Source organism: Phocoena sinus, chromosome 8, assembly GCF_008692025.1.
Source record: "Phocoena sinus isolate mPhoSin1 chromosome 8, mPhoSin1.pri, whole genome shotgun sequence".
NCBI classification, from domain to species: Eukaryota; Metazoa; Chordata; class Mammalia; order Artiodactyla; family Phocoenidae; genus Phocoena; species Phocoena sinus.
In genome coordinates, this window is record NC_045770.1 from 64,248,375 (window position 1) to 64,265,122 (window position 16,748).

A 16,748-nucleotide genomic window follows, 5' to 3' on the forward strand; every position below is an offset into this window, starting at 1 on the left:
TCTTACTAACCTCCTCGAGCAAAGCTATTGGATGGGTTTACATCCAAATGTCCTGGCACTACCTGCTTAAGCACAGTGGACATTCTTGAAGTCCTCCTTTCAGTCCCTAAAGTCAGCCAAAAAGAAGAACAAAAACCATGTCGTTCGGGTTAACATTACTCAAATGACAAAAAGTTATCTTCATGTGTAGCATGTCTAATTGCTGCCAAACATTGTACTTTTTAAGTACCCAAAGCTTTAATAGAGATAACAAGGGCAGTGTTACTATTTCCTCAGAGATACACACATCTGCAAGATTACAGAGAGTTAGGTTTGGCAAGTGCAATCAGAGAATTTAATGATAAATGAAACGAGGCATGCATGGTGTTACTTTACAAGAAAAGCCACTTTCTGCTTATGTTGAGCTATTCAAATAGCTGATTAAGCCAAGGAGACCAACTTCTCAAGTCACATGCTCCTGTGTCTAACACATTAGGGTTACCTCTACATGAACCCTTTGGGGTTCCATCACATGATAACTGAAACAGAATATTAGTACAAGTCTTAATGGCTTCATCCAAATCTAGTGAAAACAAACTGTACTGCAAATCATAAAAGGCTGCAGAAATTTCAGGAATTTCAAAGTTATACATGATGATTTTAATAAATATACATTTAATAAACAGATGTTCAACTTACACATTCAACTCTGTAATATTTTAAAGTCTATGTAAAACAGATTCCAGGAAAAAAAAAAATCCCACATGACTTTATGTTTTCCACCACCTCTCCTATTACTCTTTTAAAAAGGAAATAATTAAATCTCTAAATTTGGTTACTATTTACTAGAAGTTAATAGTGGTACCCTGATGTCTAAATAAAATAAAGTTATAGCCCCACAAGGTAAAACATTAAGGGGTCATGTTGAAGGAACAATGCAAATAACTAAAGAGACTAACCCTAGGAATGAATATGACCTTTCACAGTTGTCAAGAAGAAAAATATTAAATCTTACCTGGAGACAGAGCAAGTGCTGGCCTGACAGTAAGGGTGTTATTGCCACTGAGTTTCTGATGGACAGAAACTGCACTCAGTAAGGCTTGCAAGTACTTTTCTTGTTCTATGCTACTGGAAGATTCTAAAGAGGAGGTAGGAGCTATAAAAGGAAAAGATATTACATAAAACAAACTGTATCTATGTTAATAAAACAGGCTCTCTCTATATACATACGCTTATTCTTTCTATATATGGTCTTCAAGTTACCGTACCCAAATATAGAAACCAGCCCCACTTAAAGCTCCAAACTATTAAATGGCTAATCCTCCTATGATATTGGTTTCACCACACCTATTTCTTGATTGCCTCATCATCCTCCCAGAAAGAGCCCAGGTCTGGAAAACCAACATACAGCCGGTCCTTCCAAGCACAGGTGCAGTTTCTCATCAACCAATCAACTCAAAATAAAGATTCATAAAAGACAACATGTCCTTGATGATCTCCCCCAACCACTCTGTCCATGCCACTGTTTGGGAGCAGAGGATGGAGCAGTTTCCCTCAGCATCCCAGAATGGGCAGAGGTGAGAATATCCCAGTACCAGTAATTTTATTCCAATTCTGTCACATAGGCCTAGGGGATATGAACTTGTAGAGGGTTGTTGTGGGAAGAGAGGAGGAAGATGAGAAGACAAGAGCAGCTGCTGCTCAATTCCCTGGTCCTTTTGAAAGAGGATCAAAAAGTATGCACAGATGGAAACAACTGTCAGAGCAATTCTGGGTTGGAGGGAGTCTGAGCCTGGCTTGTGTGGAGTAAAACAGAATCACTGAAATCGGCCCAGGCACTTTAAAGTGGCATCGGGAGGGATTCACTGGAAGGACAATAGATATTAACAAATTTTCTGACAAGGTGAATAGGAAATAAATAATAAGCATTACTATATTTTTGTATTTAAAGTTGATAAACTTTAAGGTGCCATCGTCTTTTATAAACTCTAAAATGTCATCAATTATAAGATGCACCACAATTTTATGTACTAAGACTAAAAAACTCTGCCATTTAAACCATGACACAATTATTTCTGTCACATGAATTGTAAGTTGCATTCCAATTTCAAAGATATTAAAATGTGAGCAAATGTGTGAGCTCAAAAATGTGAAATATAGTAAATTTATATTGAAAAATAAGAAACCAGTGGAATAAAACAATTTCAATTTTTCTAACTAAAAGTTCAGTGATATGCTCATTAATGCATTAATGCTGAAATGATTCTCTCACTTTATATAACCTACATATGCTGTGTTCTATTATACCCATTATGTGGCTTGGGAGGATTCCTCTGGGCAGAAAAAGTTAAAAGCCAACTGCCTTCAATTACACAAAAATGCCAGGTGAAATAATAACAATAACAACAACAATAATAAAATAGGGTGGTGTGTGTCATGCCCTCAGTCAACTGAATGATCAAAGACGTACTGGCCAACTTTTAACTTTCAGGAAGGAACAGATGAGAATAAAGAAGAGATATCAAAAAGCACATGGTTCTACCTACTGAACCACTGAACTTGAGTGAGTTCATTTCCAAAGAGGAAAGAATGCAGCAGCCATCCCTAAACTGGATCTGATATCTTAGCGGTCCTTGTTTAATTTTATTGAGCATCTACTTTAAGCTAGAAGTTATGAGAAAGGTTAGCAAAATATAGCTCCTGACTGACCTCAGACCTCAGACATGGTGCTCAAAAATATCCTCAGAAAAAGGGGCAGTGCACTTAGTATATCTTTTTAAAGTTGGCCAGCCTCTGGCTTTCTGAAAACCTCTCTGCTTGAGAGCTCCTAAAGCAGCATTTTGGTCATTAGTTTGCCCTCGTGTGAGAGAGACTTGTAGGAATGAGATAGAATATCTTATACCACATGGGACAGAATCCCTATTTGCTTCTGAAGTGGTTAAATATATTTGAATGCTTCCCAAAAGAAAAGAAAATGATTAGTATATGTAATCTGTTTCCATCTGTGGATACTCTGGTTTGTGAAGTGAAAACAGCCTAGAACCAAAGACTTCATTATGTTAATTTCTATTAAAATCCAAATATAAACAGACATATTAAGCAAGATGGTAAATTCAAGGTGGAGCCCCACATTGTCAAGTCTAGTTCTTAAGCTGTACATGTATATAGCACCGTGGAAAAGGCTATGTGTGAGAGGCTCGATGAAAGGGTACAACTGGCATTCCCAGATTTTACTTCCTTCATTTTTTGGAATACTCTGAAGTGGAAGGATCAGAATACCGCTGTAAGAGAGCTGCTTACCTGCCTGAGGGGAGTTCTGAGATTTAAAAAGGCCAACTACTCCCTTCCCATGGAATCCTCCAGATCGCAGAAGCAGGGTACTGCTTCTTGAGTTCTTCCAACATACAACAGGCAGGCGATTGTGTCGATAGCAGCGGGCTACTCTTGGTAAACTACTGTCCTGTACAGCTTGAGGTACAACTAAAAGGCCAGGATAGCTTTAGGGACATGGAAGGGAGAAAGAGAATAATTTGGATGGGCGAGGAGGGGTGGGGAGAGGAGAAGAAAAAAGAAATGGAGAGAAAGAGAATATAAGAACATGAATATCATAATATCATAGTAATTTTCTAAGACTCAAACATATTGGTGGAGTGGTAAGACATATATTTCAAATATGAAACTAAGTTTTAACTCAGTTCTTTAGGGTTTGAGAAGAAAAGGCCTAGATGGTGAAGACAGCTAACTCATCCACTAATCTGTATTATTATTATTATTTTTAATAAGCCTCCTTCAGTGATACTGCAGCCTTTTGCTGAGGAACAAGCTTAGAAAATGAAAACGTTACAAAGAATTATTAAGAAGGCTTCTGTTAAACATGATTTCCCTTGCCTTATACATGACTTGAAATAAAGATTGCAAGATTAATGTATTTTAAAAAATTATTAATTTATTTATGGCTATGTTGGGTCTTCGTTGCTGTGTGCGGGCTTCTCATTGCAGTGGCTTCTCTTGTTGCAGAGCATGGACTCTAGACGCACAGGCTTCAGTAGTGGTGGCTCACGGGCTTAGCTGATCTGCGGCATGTGGGATCTTCCCGGACCAGGGATCGAACCCGTGTCTCCTGCACTGGCAGGCGGATTCCTAACCACTGTGCCACCAGGGAAGTCCCAAGATTAATGTATTAGTGTCAACTTTATGAGAATGACAAACTGTCAACTCATTGGATTGCTGAAATGACAACAGAGAATAGAGTACACTAATATTTAGACTGCCAGAGATGGTGAAAGGATTAAAAATCAAAACCAAATGATCTTTGGTATGAAAACAATTCGTTCAAATGTCAAGTACGTTTAAATATTTTATTAACACTACATGTTGATAATTTTAAAAAAAGATTAGCTCGTAAAGTTACAGGATATGATGCTGGGAAAATGAAAAACAGGCAAGAGACCTTGTTTTTAAAGATTACTAAGTACTAGAAGACAGGCAGCTTTCAGAGCATTTCTTTCCTTTAGTTTATTTAGAAATATTAGACCAAAGAGATTTCATATTAATAACCTCCTAACCTCTAATCCATGTCTTTTTTTGTGATTTTTTTTATTGTGGTAAAATATACCTAACATGAAATTTAACATGTTAGCCATCTTCCGTGCACAAATCCGTGACATTAATACTTAACCAGAGGTACCTTGGAAGTATTCTGAAAACCTAGTACTTCCATGCTTCAGGAAGTTACAGGCTGTATTCTTCTAATACCACAAACTGATAAAGAGACCTAGCTATAGACATAATCACTCAAGAAGACTTGAAAAGCAGTTCCATTATTTAGGGCCCTCTATTTCTTTTTAGAAATCCATATCACTAGCACCTAGGTCAAGAAATGGACCATAACCAGCATCCCCTGTGTCACCTCCCAATCACTATTTCTCCCTCTTCGTCTTCAAAGATTATCACTATCCTTGACTGCTAACAACATGGATGAGTTTTGCCTGTTTTCTGAACAAAAAAGGAACGAATAGAATTTATTTTTTTGTGTCTGGCTTCTTTTGATCAACAGTATGTTTATGAGACCCATCCATGCCTTTGCATATAACTGTAGTCTGTTCATTTTCATTGCTATATAGTAGCTCACTATGTGATTATACTATTTATCTATTCTTCTATTGTTGATTTTGAGTAGTTTCTAGTTTTTGACTATGTAAGAAACATGTTGCCATGAACATTCTTGCAGTTGTCTTTTGGGAGAACATATGCATTCCTAGATGGAGTAGAATTTCCAACAGATACATGACAGATTGTGCACTGTTCAATACATGTCTAGAAGTTTAGTAGATGCTGCCAGACAGCTTTCTAAAGCTGTTTAACCAATTTACAGTCACACCAGCAATAAAGAGTTCTACTTGCTCAACATTTTTACTAGCATTTTGTATTGTTGGTCTTTTAAATTTTAGCCTTTTTTGCAGGTATAAAGCAGTCTCACTGGGACTTTAATTTGTATTTATCTGAAGACTAATAGGTTGAGCATTGTTGGAGGATGGAGGGAACCAAAAGTACCCACCAAACTGAGAAGGCATCTTGAGACTAAAAAATCAGACAGGCAGCTCCATATAATTAATGGATCAGTTTATTACAGGGTAGCTAACTCATAGGGTGGGATCTAGATCGGGTGAATAATGATGAGGAAACATTCTCAACTGCACTCCAAGCCACTGAGGGGCCACAGGGACAATTTTATAGTTAACCTAGGGTATGGGGGTAGGTGCTTGGAAACAGGATGTGCATTCTCAAGTTAAGAGATATGAATAGGTAACTAGTCTCATGGGTACTGGGAATACTTAAGGGAAGGTTTTCATCATTGTTTGGGGACTAACAGAGCATAGAGGCTACCTGGTCCTAATGATCATTAAACAATATTTATTAACTACAAAGCTCTTGATGCCAGAGAAGTGACTCACTGCATAGTACAGTGCTTGGTAGGGTCAGCAAAAGACAGGAGAAACCGTAAGGGCCCAAGATGGCATCAGTTATGCTAACAGCCATACAAGCATCTTTTCAGATATTTATTGCCCACCAGGATATCCTCACAAAAGAGGATATCCTCTGCCATTAGTTATTGCCTTTTTACTCTCTTAATGATGTCTTCTGATATATAAGACTTCTTAATTTATCAATTTTTTACTTTCTGGATAGTGTTTTTCCTGTCTTAAATCTTTCCCTACTTCAAGGTCATGAAGATATTCTCCTGTCTTCTGGAAGCTTTTAATTATTTTAACCTTTTACGGGTAGATCTACAGATCAATGGGAATTGATTTTTGTCTATGCAGTGTAAGGTAGAGGTCAAAATTAATTTTTTTCTTGTATGGATATCCAGCACCATATATTGAAAAAAACATCTTTTATCCACTGCTCTTAAGTGCTATCTTTATCTTAAACCCAGTGTCCTTATATGTTGAGATATTTCTGTATTCCCTCTTTTGCTCTAGTGGTCTGTTTGTCTATTCCTGTGTACATCCCATACTGCCTTAATTACTGTAGCTTTATAAAAAGTCTTGATATCCTGCAGTGTTATTCTATAAGACTATGCTGACTACCTCTAGCCTTTTGCATTTTAGTGTAACTCTTAGAATCATCTTTTCAATTTCTGTAAACATTTTTCTGGGATTTTGATTGGGACTGCATCGAACCTATAGATCAATGTCTGGAGAAATCGCAGTTTTAGAATATTGAATATTTTAGTCCAAGAACATTAAATATCTATTTATTTGTGTCTTTAATGATCCTTAATATTGTTTTGACTGTTCCATGTAGAGGTCTTACTCATCTTGTACTAGATTTATTCCTAAGTATTTAATGTTTTTTAGTGCGACTTTAAGTAGTATCAGTAGTACTAAAATAACATCATTTAAAATTTCATATTTTAATTATTTGTTTTTGGTACATATATGACTAATTTTTGTATAATGACCTTGTACCAGTGACCTTATTAAATTCACTTATTAATATAACAAGTTTATCTGTTGATTCCTTCAGATTTTCTATGTGTATAATCAGATCATCTGTGAATAATACAGTTTTATTTCTTTCTTTTCAATTTTTCTGACTTTTATTATCTATTTTTCTAGTCTTTTTGTACTTCCTAAGACCTCTAGTACAACACTGATCGGAAGTGGTGATAGTGGGCATTCTTTTCCTGATCTCAGAGTACAAGTTTTCAATAGTTTACCATTAAGTAATTTTTGCTATAGGATTTTTTTAGACACTTAGGAGATTAAGGAGCTTCCCCTGTATTTCCAATTTGCTTAGGGTTCTTTTGTAAAAAATCATAAATATATATTACACTTTATAAAATGCTTTTCTGTATACAATGAACTTAAAACACTTCATAATTCTTTTAATGTGGTGAACTATGCCAATTAATTTTCAATTGTCAAGCCAGTTTTGTATTCTTGTAATAAACTATACTTGTTTATAATAAATTCTGCATGAAATGAAACTTTTGTCATTATGAACCATCCTTTTTTATTGCTAGTAAAATTTTACTTTAAAAATCTACTTTAATATTTATATAGTGACAATAGGTTTTTTTAAAGGTAGTTTTGCATGGTGTATTCTTTCTGTTCACTTTCAACCTTTTTGTAATCTTGTACATTAGATAAAGCCCTTAAAAGCAGCATAAAGCTTTAAAAAATTCTGATTATCTTTTTCTTTTAATTGGAGCATTTATCAATTTATAAGTAACATAATTACTGATATATTTGAATTTAAATTTACCATCTTACTCTTTGCTTTCTATTTGTCCCATCTGTTCCATACTTCCTTTTCTCTCCTTTCTTGCCTTCTTTTGGATTATTTTTTTTTTTTTTTTTTTTTTTTTTTTTGCGGTACGTGGGCCTCTTGCTGCTGTGGCCTCTCCCGTTGCGGAGCACAGGCTCCGGACGCGCAGGCTCAGCGGCCATGGCTCACAGGCCCAGCCGCTCCGCGGCATGTGGGATCTTCCCGGAACGGGGCACGAACCCGTGTCCCCTGCACCGGCAGGCAGACTCTCAACCACTGCGCCACCAGGGAAGCCCTGGATTATTTTTTATTATTCCATTTCCTTCCTTCTAATAGCTTGAGGGATTTATGTTATTTAATATCACTGTAAGTTCTTTATAATAAGTGTTCTAATAAGTGGTCTGTTAAGATTGTATTTTGTTTCTGACAGATTGAAATGATAAATAATGTCTTTTCTCACTGTCAGGTATGATTTTGATAGCAAGCTTCTCAAATAGTAGGACATCACACCTTACACCTTTGCTTACACTTATATACAAAGAGAATATAGTTAGAACAATAGAGTATCAGGAAAATTACTGCATAACAACAAAATCACAGCCTTTCAGTACTTAATGCAAAAATTTTATCTGTCCCAAATCTCACACTATACTCCCAATCTGTTTCTCAAGTTTCACATTGGTATTTGTACATTTAAATTGTCATTTAAAATGAGATATCTATAGTTCTTTGAAAACAGTAGGATTGAAACTAATAGTAACATTAAGACAACTTTCTAAGATATGTACAGGGCTTACAACTCACAAAGTACTTTCACAGCATTATTGTATTTAATCAAACCAGTAATTTATAAATGCAAAGAATAGAATTTACCTGGAAATGAAAATGATTAAACTTGTGGATGGTAGAAATGGAGTTTTCAAAGATATAAAGCATGGAATAGGGCTTAACAGATATATAAAACAGCAATAGACAAAAGAACAGAAAAAAGAACATGTGTTCATTTACATTCTTTAAGTAATATCTCCTGAAAAAATTCTAATTAGACAGCATAAGGAAACCCTACCTACACTTGGGTTAGCAAATTACAGCCTGTGGGCCAAAACTGGCCTTGCCCATTTATTTATGTACCGTCTATGGCTGCTTCAGTGGCAGAGTTGAGTAGCTGCAATGAGAGAACATATACCCTGCAAAACTGAAAATATGTATGTACTATTTGGCCCTTTAAAGAAAAAGTTTGCAGACCCCTGACCTATAGCAGATTTTCATCTCTCCTGTCTGCCTGGGCAAATTCTATTCTTACTCAAGTTATCTCAGACATGTTAGAAGAGAGGCAAATGGGAAGAGAAAGACAAATATGGGAAATTCATAAAGCAGACAAAAACTGTTACCATTCACTTTCTGATTTAATATAGGCACTGTTCAGTGATATAACTGTACTTCTGAGAATGTCAGTGAGATGCTTGCACATGCTGCATAAAAAGTGTCCCTTAAACACACCTACCCCTGGACACCTTGCTCCTGTTTTCTAGCATCTCTCTTTCTCTCTGTGCTATGGATGCAAATAGCCCATTCAAGATGCAAATGGAAGGAAGGAAAGGTCTCTTTTTGGACACCACCAACAGACTTACCTCCGGCAGAGTGAATACATCCTGTTGGAGGCGGTGATTCGAAAGTACTCTGGTTTTGAGCGAGAAGAGCTGCTACTTATGGTTCCCAAACCTAAACGCTGATAGTCTCTGAAGCAAGCTTTTTCCACTAACTGTTCCATTGTAGATTTCTCCGAAGCCTTCAGGGTGGTACTTGTGGGGAGTTCACTATCATCTGAAACTGTGATGGCAGAAACAGGTTTTGAAGAAATGATATAGCTCAAAGTAGAGGATTAAAAACTTCCTTCTGAAGAGGATCCTTAACCAAGAGAAGTTTATATTAGGGCTAGAGGTGCTATGTATACCAAAATTAAATCATGTAACTTCTCTGAGGAATCATTATGCTTAAACATAAATTAAAACTGTAATAGGAAATAAAACATCAGGAGCTCAACTAACTCAAAGTGTCAGGGAAATTAACTCAAAATTTCTAAAAACAATCTAATTTTGAATTCATTACCCATATTTTTCTGTTTTAGTCAGGCTTGCTTATTAATGTCCACCTGTAGTGATTTCTGTTTAGGACTCTATAGAATAAACATTCATACTTTGTGAGAGACTAACCTGTCAGTAAAACTGATCTCTAACATGATCACTACATAAACTCATCATTCCAGGTTTCAGTTAACTTCAAACAGCATAAATTTTTATTAGAAATTTTTAGATTAAGCAGAAGGTCACTAGTGGGAAATGACCTTTCTTAGGTATGAAGGAGTTGTATTTGGTAGAAGTTATATTTTGTCAGAGGATGTGGTATATATGGGAAACTCCCTCACAATTTTGCAATCGCAGGTTACAGAATCCTTTAAGATTTTAGATGTTGGAAGAATTCCCAATAATGAAGTATTTTAGGGAGGATTTTAAAAAAAACAACATTCCTAATTGGTACTGCATGTTCTAACTAAAAAAAAAAAATTTCCCTGTTAAAGACTATCTTTACTTACTTCCCTGTTTATTTTTAAAGTGAGAGAAGTCAAATTAAGCTTTCAAAGTTTTTGGAAATGTACTCAAAGTTCTAAAGTCAAAGGGAATGATATGGCTCTCTTCCATTAAAAGGAAAAAAAAACCCCAGCTTATCTCTATAAGACTTTGTGCTTTAGTTTGTGAACTTCACAATGCAAATATATCATTAGGTATCAGTTTTATTTGTGTTGGCCTCTTCAGAGGAGCAAAGAGCATTATATAATTTGGTCTTTTGGTGGAATAACTATCATAGAATAAGTTTTTGTTCTGTGAAATCATAAAATCTTTGAATTAGAAGTCAATAGTGATGGGTAGCAGTCGTTTTTGTATGGCTTTCCATGTGACTGTGAGAAGCCAGGGTTCCAATACATGGTCTTTTCACTGCCCCCAGAGGCAAGCCCGTAGATACACATACTGAAATGGAGACCTTTAGCTAGTGAGCTCTCTAAAGGTGAGGTTTCTATCTTTAAAATGTTCTTGTTGTTATTAGTAGGAGTAAAAGTAGCAGTTGTATAATCACTGATTGAGTCTAAGAGCCTGAGAAAGAAAAGGGTACAATGGCATCCTCTCTATTAGACCAGATTCTCTCTAGTGTTAATTCCATAAGCATACTTGACACTAGGTTAAGGAATAACATTTGCTGCTAGTTTTCTGCCTTTATTTTCCTGACGGAGAGTTATCTCCGCTTCCCAGATTCTGCTCTTTTAAATATTTAGCAGGCACTTTTTTCTTATCATCTAAGAATGCCTTCATCTTAGGCCCCCATTTTGATGAAGAGCACCCACAATGTTCTTACCAAAACCTCAAATCTTCAACTTTGAATATTTAATGCCCTTATTTCCTTATTCTTATTCCATAACAATAACGTATGGGGGGCTACTTTATACCTAAATTTTCTATGTAGTGGGGTTTCTTTCTTTTTCCCTTTAATGAGACCCACATAACAGTGGCCAATCAGCTCTATGGATTTGGTAGAGGAGGAATATAACTTAACAAAATCTTATCTGAACAATGGAATATTGGGAAAATAAAATTTTTTTTTTCCAGTTCTGAGAAGCTGGTAAGTGCCTCTCATCTTATTAGATAGATCTAGGTTTTTGAGAGTCAGGTTTAAGTGCAACTATGTCTTAGTCTCTTGTTCTTACTCATATAAGAAGAAAGATATAAAGTTCATTCATGAAGGAAAAACAAGTTCTCACATACCAGATATGTCATCCTCTTCATTCCATCCAGGACGGTTCACTCTCTCTTCCACAATTGTCCCTGTCCTCCTCTTCAATAAATACTGCCGCCCAATCGTCATTTTCCCTGCCCTTTTGGCACCTTTCACAATTGTTTTTGAGAAGGTGCTACAAGTCACAAAACCAAAGAGAATGTCAATTTAATATGAAGATGTCACTTATATTTTTTGATACCTACGTTGCTCAACTTGTTTCTTCTCTATTCCCACAGCCACTAGCATTGTCCAGACCTTCATTAAGCCTCTCTTTCTTTAGATCACTCTTTATATGTCAGCAGACTAATTTCCCATAAAACACTGCTGTCATCAGGACACTGTTTTAGGCAAAAAGTGCAAGAACCTAGAGTGGGACACAAACTACTTATCATTCCCCATCTAAACTCCTCAGTTTGGCTTTTTGGTCAAACATGCCCCTAACCTACTCTGGTTATCCATGCCACTCCCCACACCAGTTCCCATAGACTATGCTTGCAGAAGTCCTTCTCCATGGAAAGCCAGCCTGCCTCCTTCTCTGCTGATTCAAACTCTCTACTAACTCATAAGTTTTTCTTTAAGATCTTGACAATTATAACTGGCAACACCTTTACTTATTTCTTAAGTGTTTTAAATGTGTATGTGTGGTGTCCTGCCTTCTGACACTAGAAGCCTTCTGAGATACAGAAAAGAGTAAAATCATTCCCCTCTTTGAGAGGAGAAAAAATAAGAAACCAGAAATTTGAGTATCCTTTTGAGAGTCAGCTTTAATTAAAGAGAAACTAGGATTTAAGTCATTTGGACCTAAAAGTACTTTATTTATTTAAATGGTTTACTTTTTCTTGCTGATAGAAATTCTGGGTATAGATATCTACAATTCAAAGAATTAAACAAAGAACCTATTTCCTGAATAATCATATTGAGATGAAGGTTTCAAGTAAGATTGTTTTTGATTATGTTCTTCTTTATTGCAAAGAACAGAACTCTTTTTGTGTTTTCTTGTCATTTGACGAAAGGTGGTAAGGATTCTTTTGTTGTCAAATAGTTTTACCAGTCCTCGTCTTTAGTGATCTGAAGTGTAAATCTGAGGGTTATGAGCATGTTTTACATAGTTGTTAGAAATCACAGAATACTGGTATTTCCTAAATTAAACCTATTGTGAATCACTTCAGGTGTAACTTAAACTTAATAGGATTTTTGAATTTTTTCCAGCTAGAGCTATATCTTTTGTTTTATATATGCAAGACAATTCTAAGGTATTTAAAAATTTAAAATTGCTATATCTCTGTTGTAGCTTGACAGAATCAGCTTGATTTTATAGATATATATAACCAACCCCACCCTGACAGTTCTAAACATAAAACACCATACAAAACTTTGTTTCTTCCATAGAGGGCTGAGATAATGAATATCATAGGCTCCCCTGTGACCCCACAGTGCTAAGATAAGATGCTTAGCTCACCATTGTAATTGCCTAGAAAGCTGTTCATACTTCTTCAGCATCTCATATCTGGCTATACGTGGTCTCTTTTGCTCACCAGGTAACAACGGTACAAGTGGCTAGCTATGCAGTTTAGAAGTGACTCAAATCACCTATAATCCCCAACCTACCCCACTTTCAGGCAAAAAGGCTTTTTCTCCAAAATCTGCAGAGTACTCCCTAATATGTAATTTGTACTAGCAGATGTCCAAATTCCAGGTGTTTGATGATGAATGGACTGAAATGTTAAGCCTTATATTTTATCACTAACTGAAGAGAATTTTAAAGCAATTGTTATTTTGTAAAAACTGAAATTTAAAAGTTTCAACATGAATTCCTCAACATTTTCATCAGAAAATAAGGATTCCTACTAAAGAAATATGACAAGTAAATGCAATGCCTGATCCTGGATTGGATCCTGTACCAGACAGAAAAAAAAAGTAGCTGTGAAGGCTCATAAGCAAAATTTGAATATGGAATCTGGGTTAGGTAAAAGTTTTATGACAATTAAATTTCCTGGTTGTGATTACTGTACTGTGGTTATGTAAGATAATGTCTTTGTTCTTAGGAAATGTATATTGATGTATTTAAGGATAAAGGGGCATTATATATGTAACGCAAATGGTTTAGAAAAAATATATATATGAGAGAGAAAATGATAAAGAAAATGGAATAAAACAAACAACTGGTGAATCTGGGTAAAGGGTATACAGGAATCCTTTGTACTATGTTGTAACTTTTCTATAAATTTGAAATTATATCTAAATTAAAAGTTACAAAAAAAGAAAAAATAAACATTCTCATCTCTAGACCAGAGCAAAACTGTCTACTAGACCTGGATATTAATGAAAACTGAAGTTAGAAAGCGATCAGTACAGGAAAAAGGGAAAACAGAATTTCACATTCTAAAAATGCATCATGAGCAATGGACATGATGGTTACATATATTGATGCTGCTGTTCCATAACTCCTGAGCTTGGTTCAATGGGTGTGACAAAACAGCAAACAAAGAGAACAGTCACATATTGACCCAAAAGATAGGTCACTTGGCCTGACAGTCAACTATGGGAGGGCTGAAATGAAGAAACCTGTCTTCTTACCGAAAGGAAGTGTTCTTTTCCTTCTGCTTGGGTAAAATTATTTGTGGGGTAGTTTGTCCAGCAGCAAAAGCAAAGGTGGTAAAAATGGACTGAGGATAACGAAACTTCATCAGCTGTTTCTTAAAGATCTCTACTACTTCTGGACTCACTTCTTCATCAAATGCTACTTTAATCAACTAGGGACAAAAGAAATTAAACATATCAGAAACATTAAGGATTTCCAGATAGCTTCCCCCAAATTACTGAAATAACAAAAAAAATAATAATACTAAATGGCAAGAGTTTCGAAGTTGAAGGGACCTTGGATATCATGCAATAAAATTTTAAAATTTCAAAAATAAAAAAGGCTCAGAAAGGTTTACTTGCTATAGATGGTTAGTTGGCAAGGAATATCGTGTATCTTGAAGTTGAGTTTCTTTAAGACTATCTTTTCTCAATTTCTTTTCATTACTTTTCTTTTCTTTTTTTTTTTTGGTTGAGCCACACGACTTGTGGGATCTTAGTTTCCTGACCAGGGAATGAACACAGGCCCTCGGCAGTGAAAGCACAGAGTCCTAACCACTGGACAGTCAGGGAATTCAAGACTATCTTTTCTATGATAGGATAGGGAAATTAACTTATAGTGGCTGGAGTAGGAAACATGTCCTTCTCATTTATTAACTGTTGGTTCTAGATAGGGAATTTGGCCTAAGAAGGTCTCTTCCTACCCAGAGATACTATAAACCTAGGAAGAAAATATTCAGTTTGACTAGAATCCTAGCCAGTAGACCCATGCAGCATTCTAGTTTAGAGTCCTTTGGCAGTTGGAATAGTGAAGAAATCTCTAGGAGGTCAGTACTCTCAGGTGACCAGAGAAGGTCTGGGCCTAGAGATCAGCAGACTTACATTTCACACAATTAGCATATGGAGGTACTAGGGAGGGCTTCTTGCCTGGAAGGAACGAGGCAAGAACTGGAACCCCTGCAAACCTGAGAAGTCAGAGACAAGGCAGGAAGAGTGAGAAGAGCACAATGTCGCAGACTGAGAATTATAAAAAAAGGAAAACTAAGAAAAGATCACTCTTCCAAGTGTCTGGTTTGCATCAATAATTTCACAAGTTCTGATATGTTCAGAGATCCCTGAAAAAAGCTCATCAGGGGTTACTCAGAACCTTAGACCTAGCTATAATTCTCAGAGCTCTACCTTTTCCACAGAAGAGCCACAGGGCATTTCCTTCTGAAATAGATCCCAAGCGATGCTTTCTGTCTAAAGACTTTATCAAACCCAAACTGAGGTATGACTTGGCACAGAATAAGAGTCAACTGTGTGTGTCTGAATTTCTAAGATCACTGAATATCAACAGATAATCTGTTACTACTCTGAGTTGACTGCAGGGCTCAGGAAATGGAGGATTAAATCCAATACCATTCAAGAGTTGACTCAATCAAAGATTACCCTCTCAGACCCTCTAATTCTCCTCATCCTCTAACTCCTGACCATATGATCAAAAGAAAGTGGCCATGACATCATTTGTAGAAAACTTTTAAACAGGAGACAAATGGCTCCCTTTCTTAATACCTGAAAAGATGCTGATGTGATCTGCAGTCCTTCTTGCATGTTCTGTTGTAGCTGGTTCTGCATTGCGATCTTCTTCTCCTTGGTGATGGAGGCAATGGGAAAACTTCGCACAACTGTCTGCTCACCAACTATAGGAAGACAGGGTACAGACTAAGCAACAGCACTTTACAGCTCATTTCTTTTTAAAAAATAAATTTATTTATTTTTGGCTGCATTGGGTCTTTGTTGCTGCACGCGGGCTTCTCATTGTGGTGGCTTCTCTTGTTGTGGAGCACAGGCTCTAGGCACGTGGGCTTCAGTAGTTGTGGTGTGTGGGCTCAGTAGTTGTGGCTCACGGGCTTAGCTGCCCCGCGGCATGTGGGATCTTCCCGGACCAGGGCTCGAACCCATGTCCCCTGCATTGGCAGGCGGATTCTTAACCACTGCGCCACCAGGGAAGCCCTTTTCTAGAGCTCTTTTTTAGAGTCTCTGCGCTCATTTCACCAGCCTCTGCCGGAGAAATGTGTCTGGAAAGGACAATGTCCAGGAATGCAGTGAGAGAAAGTGCCACGACTCTAGAATCGCATTCATTAGTTTTGTTGCATGGCAATTCATTCCTGAGAAACAATCCTTTCCCGGAATGAAGGAACTGTCCCAGCCTGCCAGGCTTCATTCTAGTTCCCCAGCCTATTATGTGCCACACAAGATCATCTGGTTTAAGGTATCTTATAGGAAGGGTAGGTTTTATACAGAAGAAAAGAAGTATTTTCAAATATTGAAAAGACACTTATCATATTTAATGTAATAATAAAGCAAAAGAGAAAAGATTGTTAAAGTTTGTTTCTGTATAAAGGTGCTATACTATGTATATGTGCCTTCAGAAGATATATGATTGGGCTTAGGCTCAAGATTTTCAGGAGTTTAAATATTAAAGCAAGAAAGGGAAAATACAAATAATTATTTATCAACTACCTGAGGGTATGAAGATGAGCATCTAGAAAAGAAGTAGCACACATGAAGCTTCCCTTGGAGAGCTCACAGTTCCCCACGGGGAA

The 16,748-nt window shown here is 36.6% G+C and overlaps 1 protein-coding gene across 4 annotated transcripts in view; it reads right to left on the reverse strand.

Annotated features, from left to right (window-relative positions):
* The window catches only part of SBF2 (SET binding factor 2), a 465,356-nt gene that overhangs the window by 46,704 nt on the left and 401,904 nt on the right, over positions 1-16,748 (reverse strand). For 2 of the 4 annotated variants that reach the window (XM_032640038.1, XM_032640037.1), the window contains exons 23-29: positions 15,715-15,842; positions 14,158-14,333; positions 11,568-11,713; positions 9,384-9,582; positions 3,280-3,476; positions 995-1,135; positions 11-106 (exon numbers count right to left, since the gene is read on the reverse strand). In XM_032640038.1, coding sequence (XP_032495929.1) covers positions 11-106; positions 995-1,135; positions 3,280-3,476; positions 9,384-9,582; positions 11,568-11,713; positions 14,158-14,333; positions 15,715-15,842 — 1,083 coding nt within the window. The remainder of the gene's footprint in view (positions 1-10; positions 107-994; positions 1,136-3,279; positions 3,477-9,383; positions 9,583-11,567; positions 11,714-14,157; positions 14,334-15,714; positions 15,843-16,748) is intronic. The other 2 variants (XM_032640039.1, XM_032640040.1) reach the window with 1 other exon arrangement.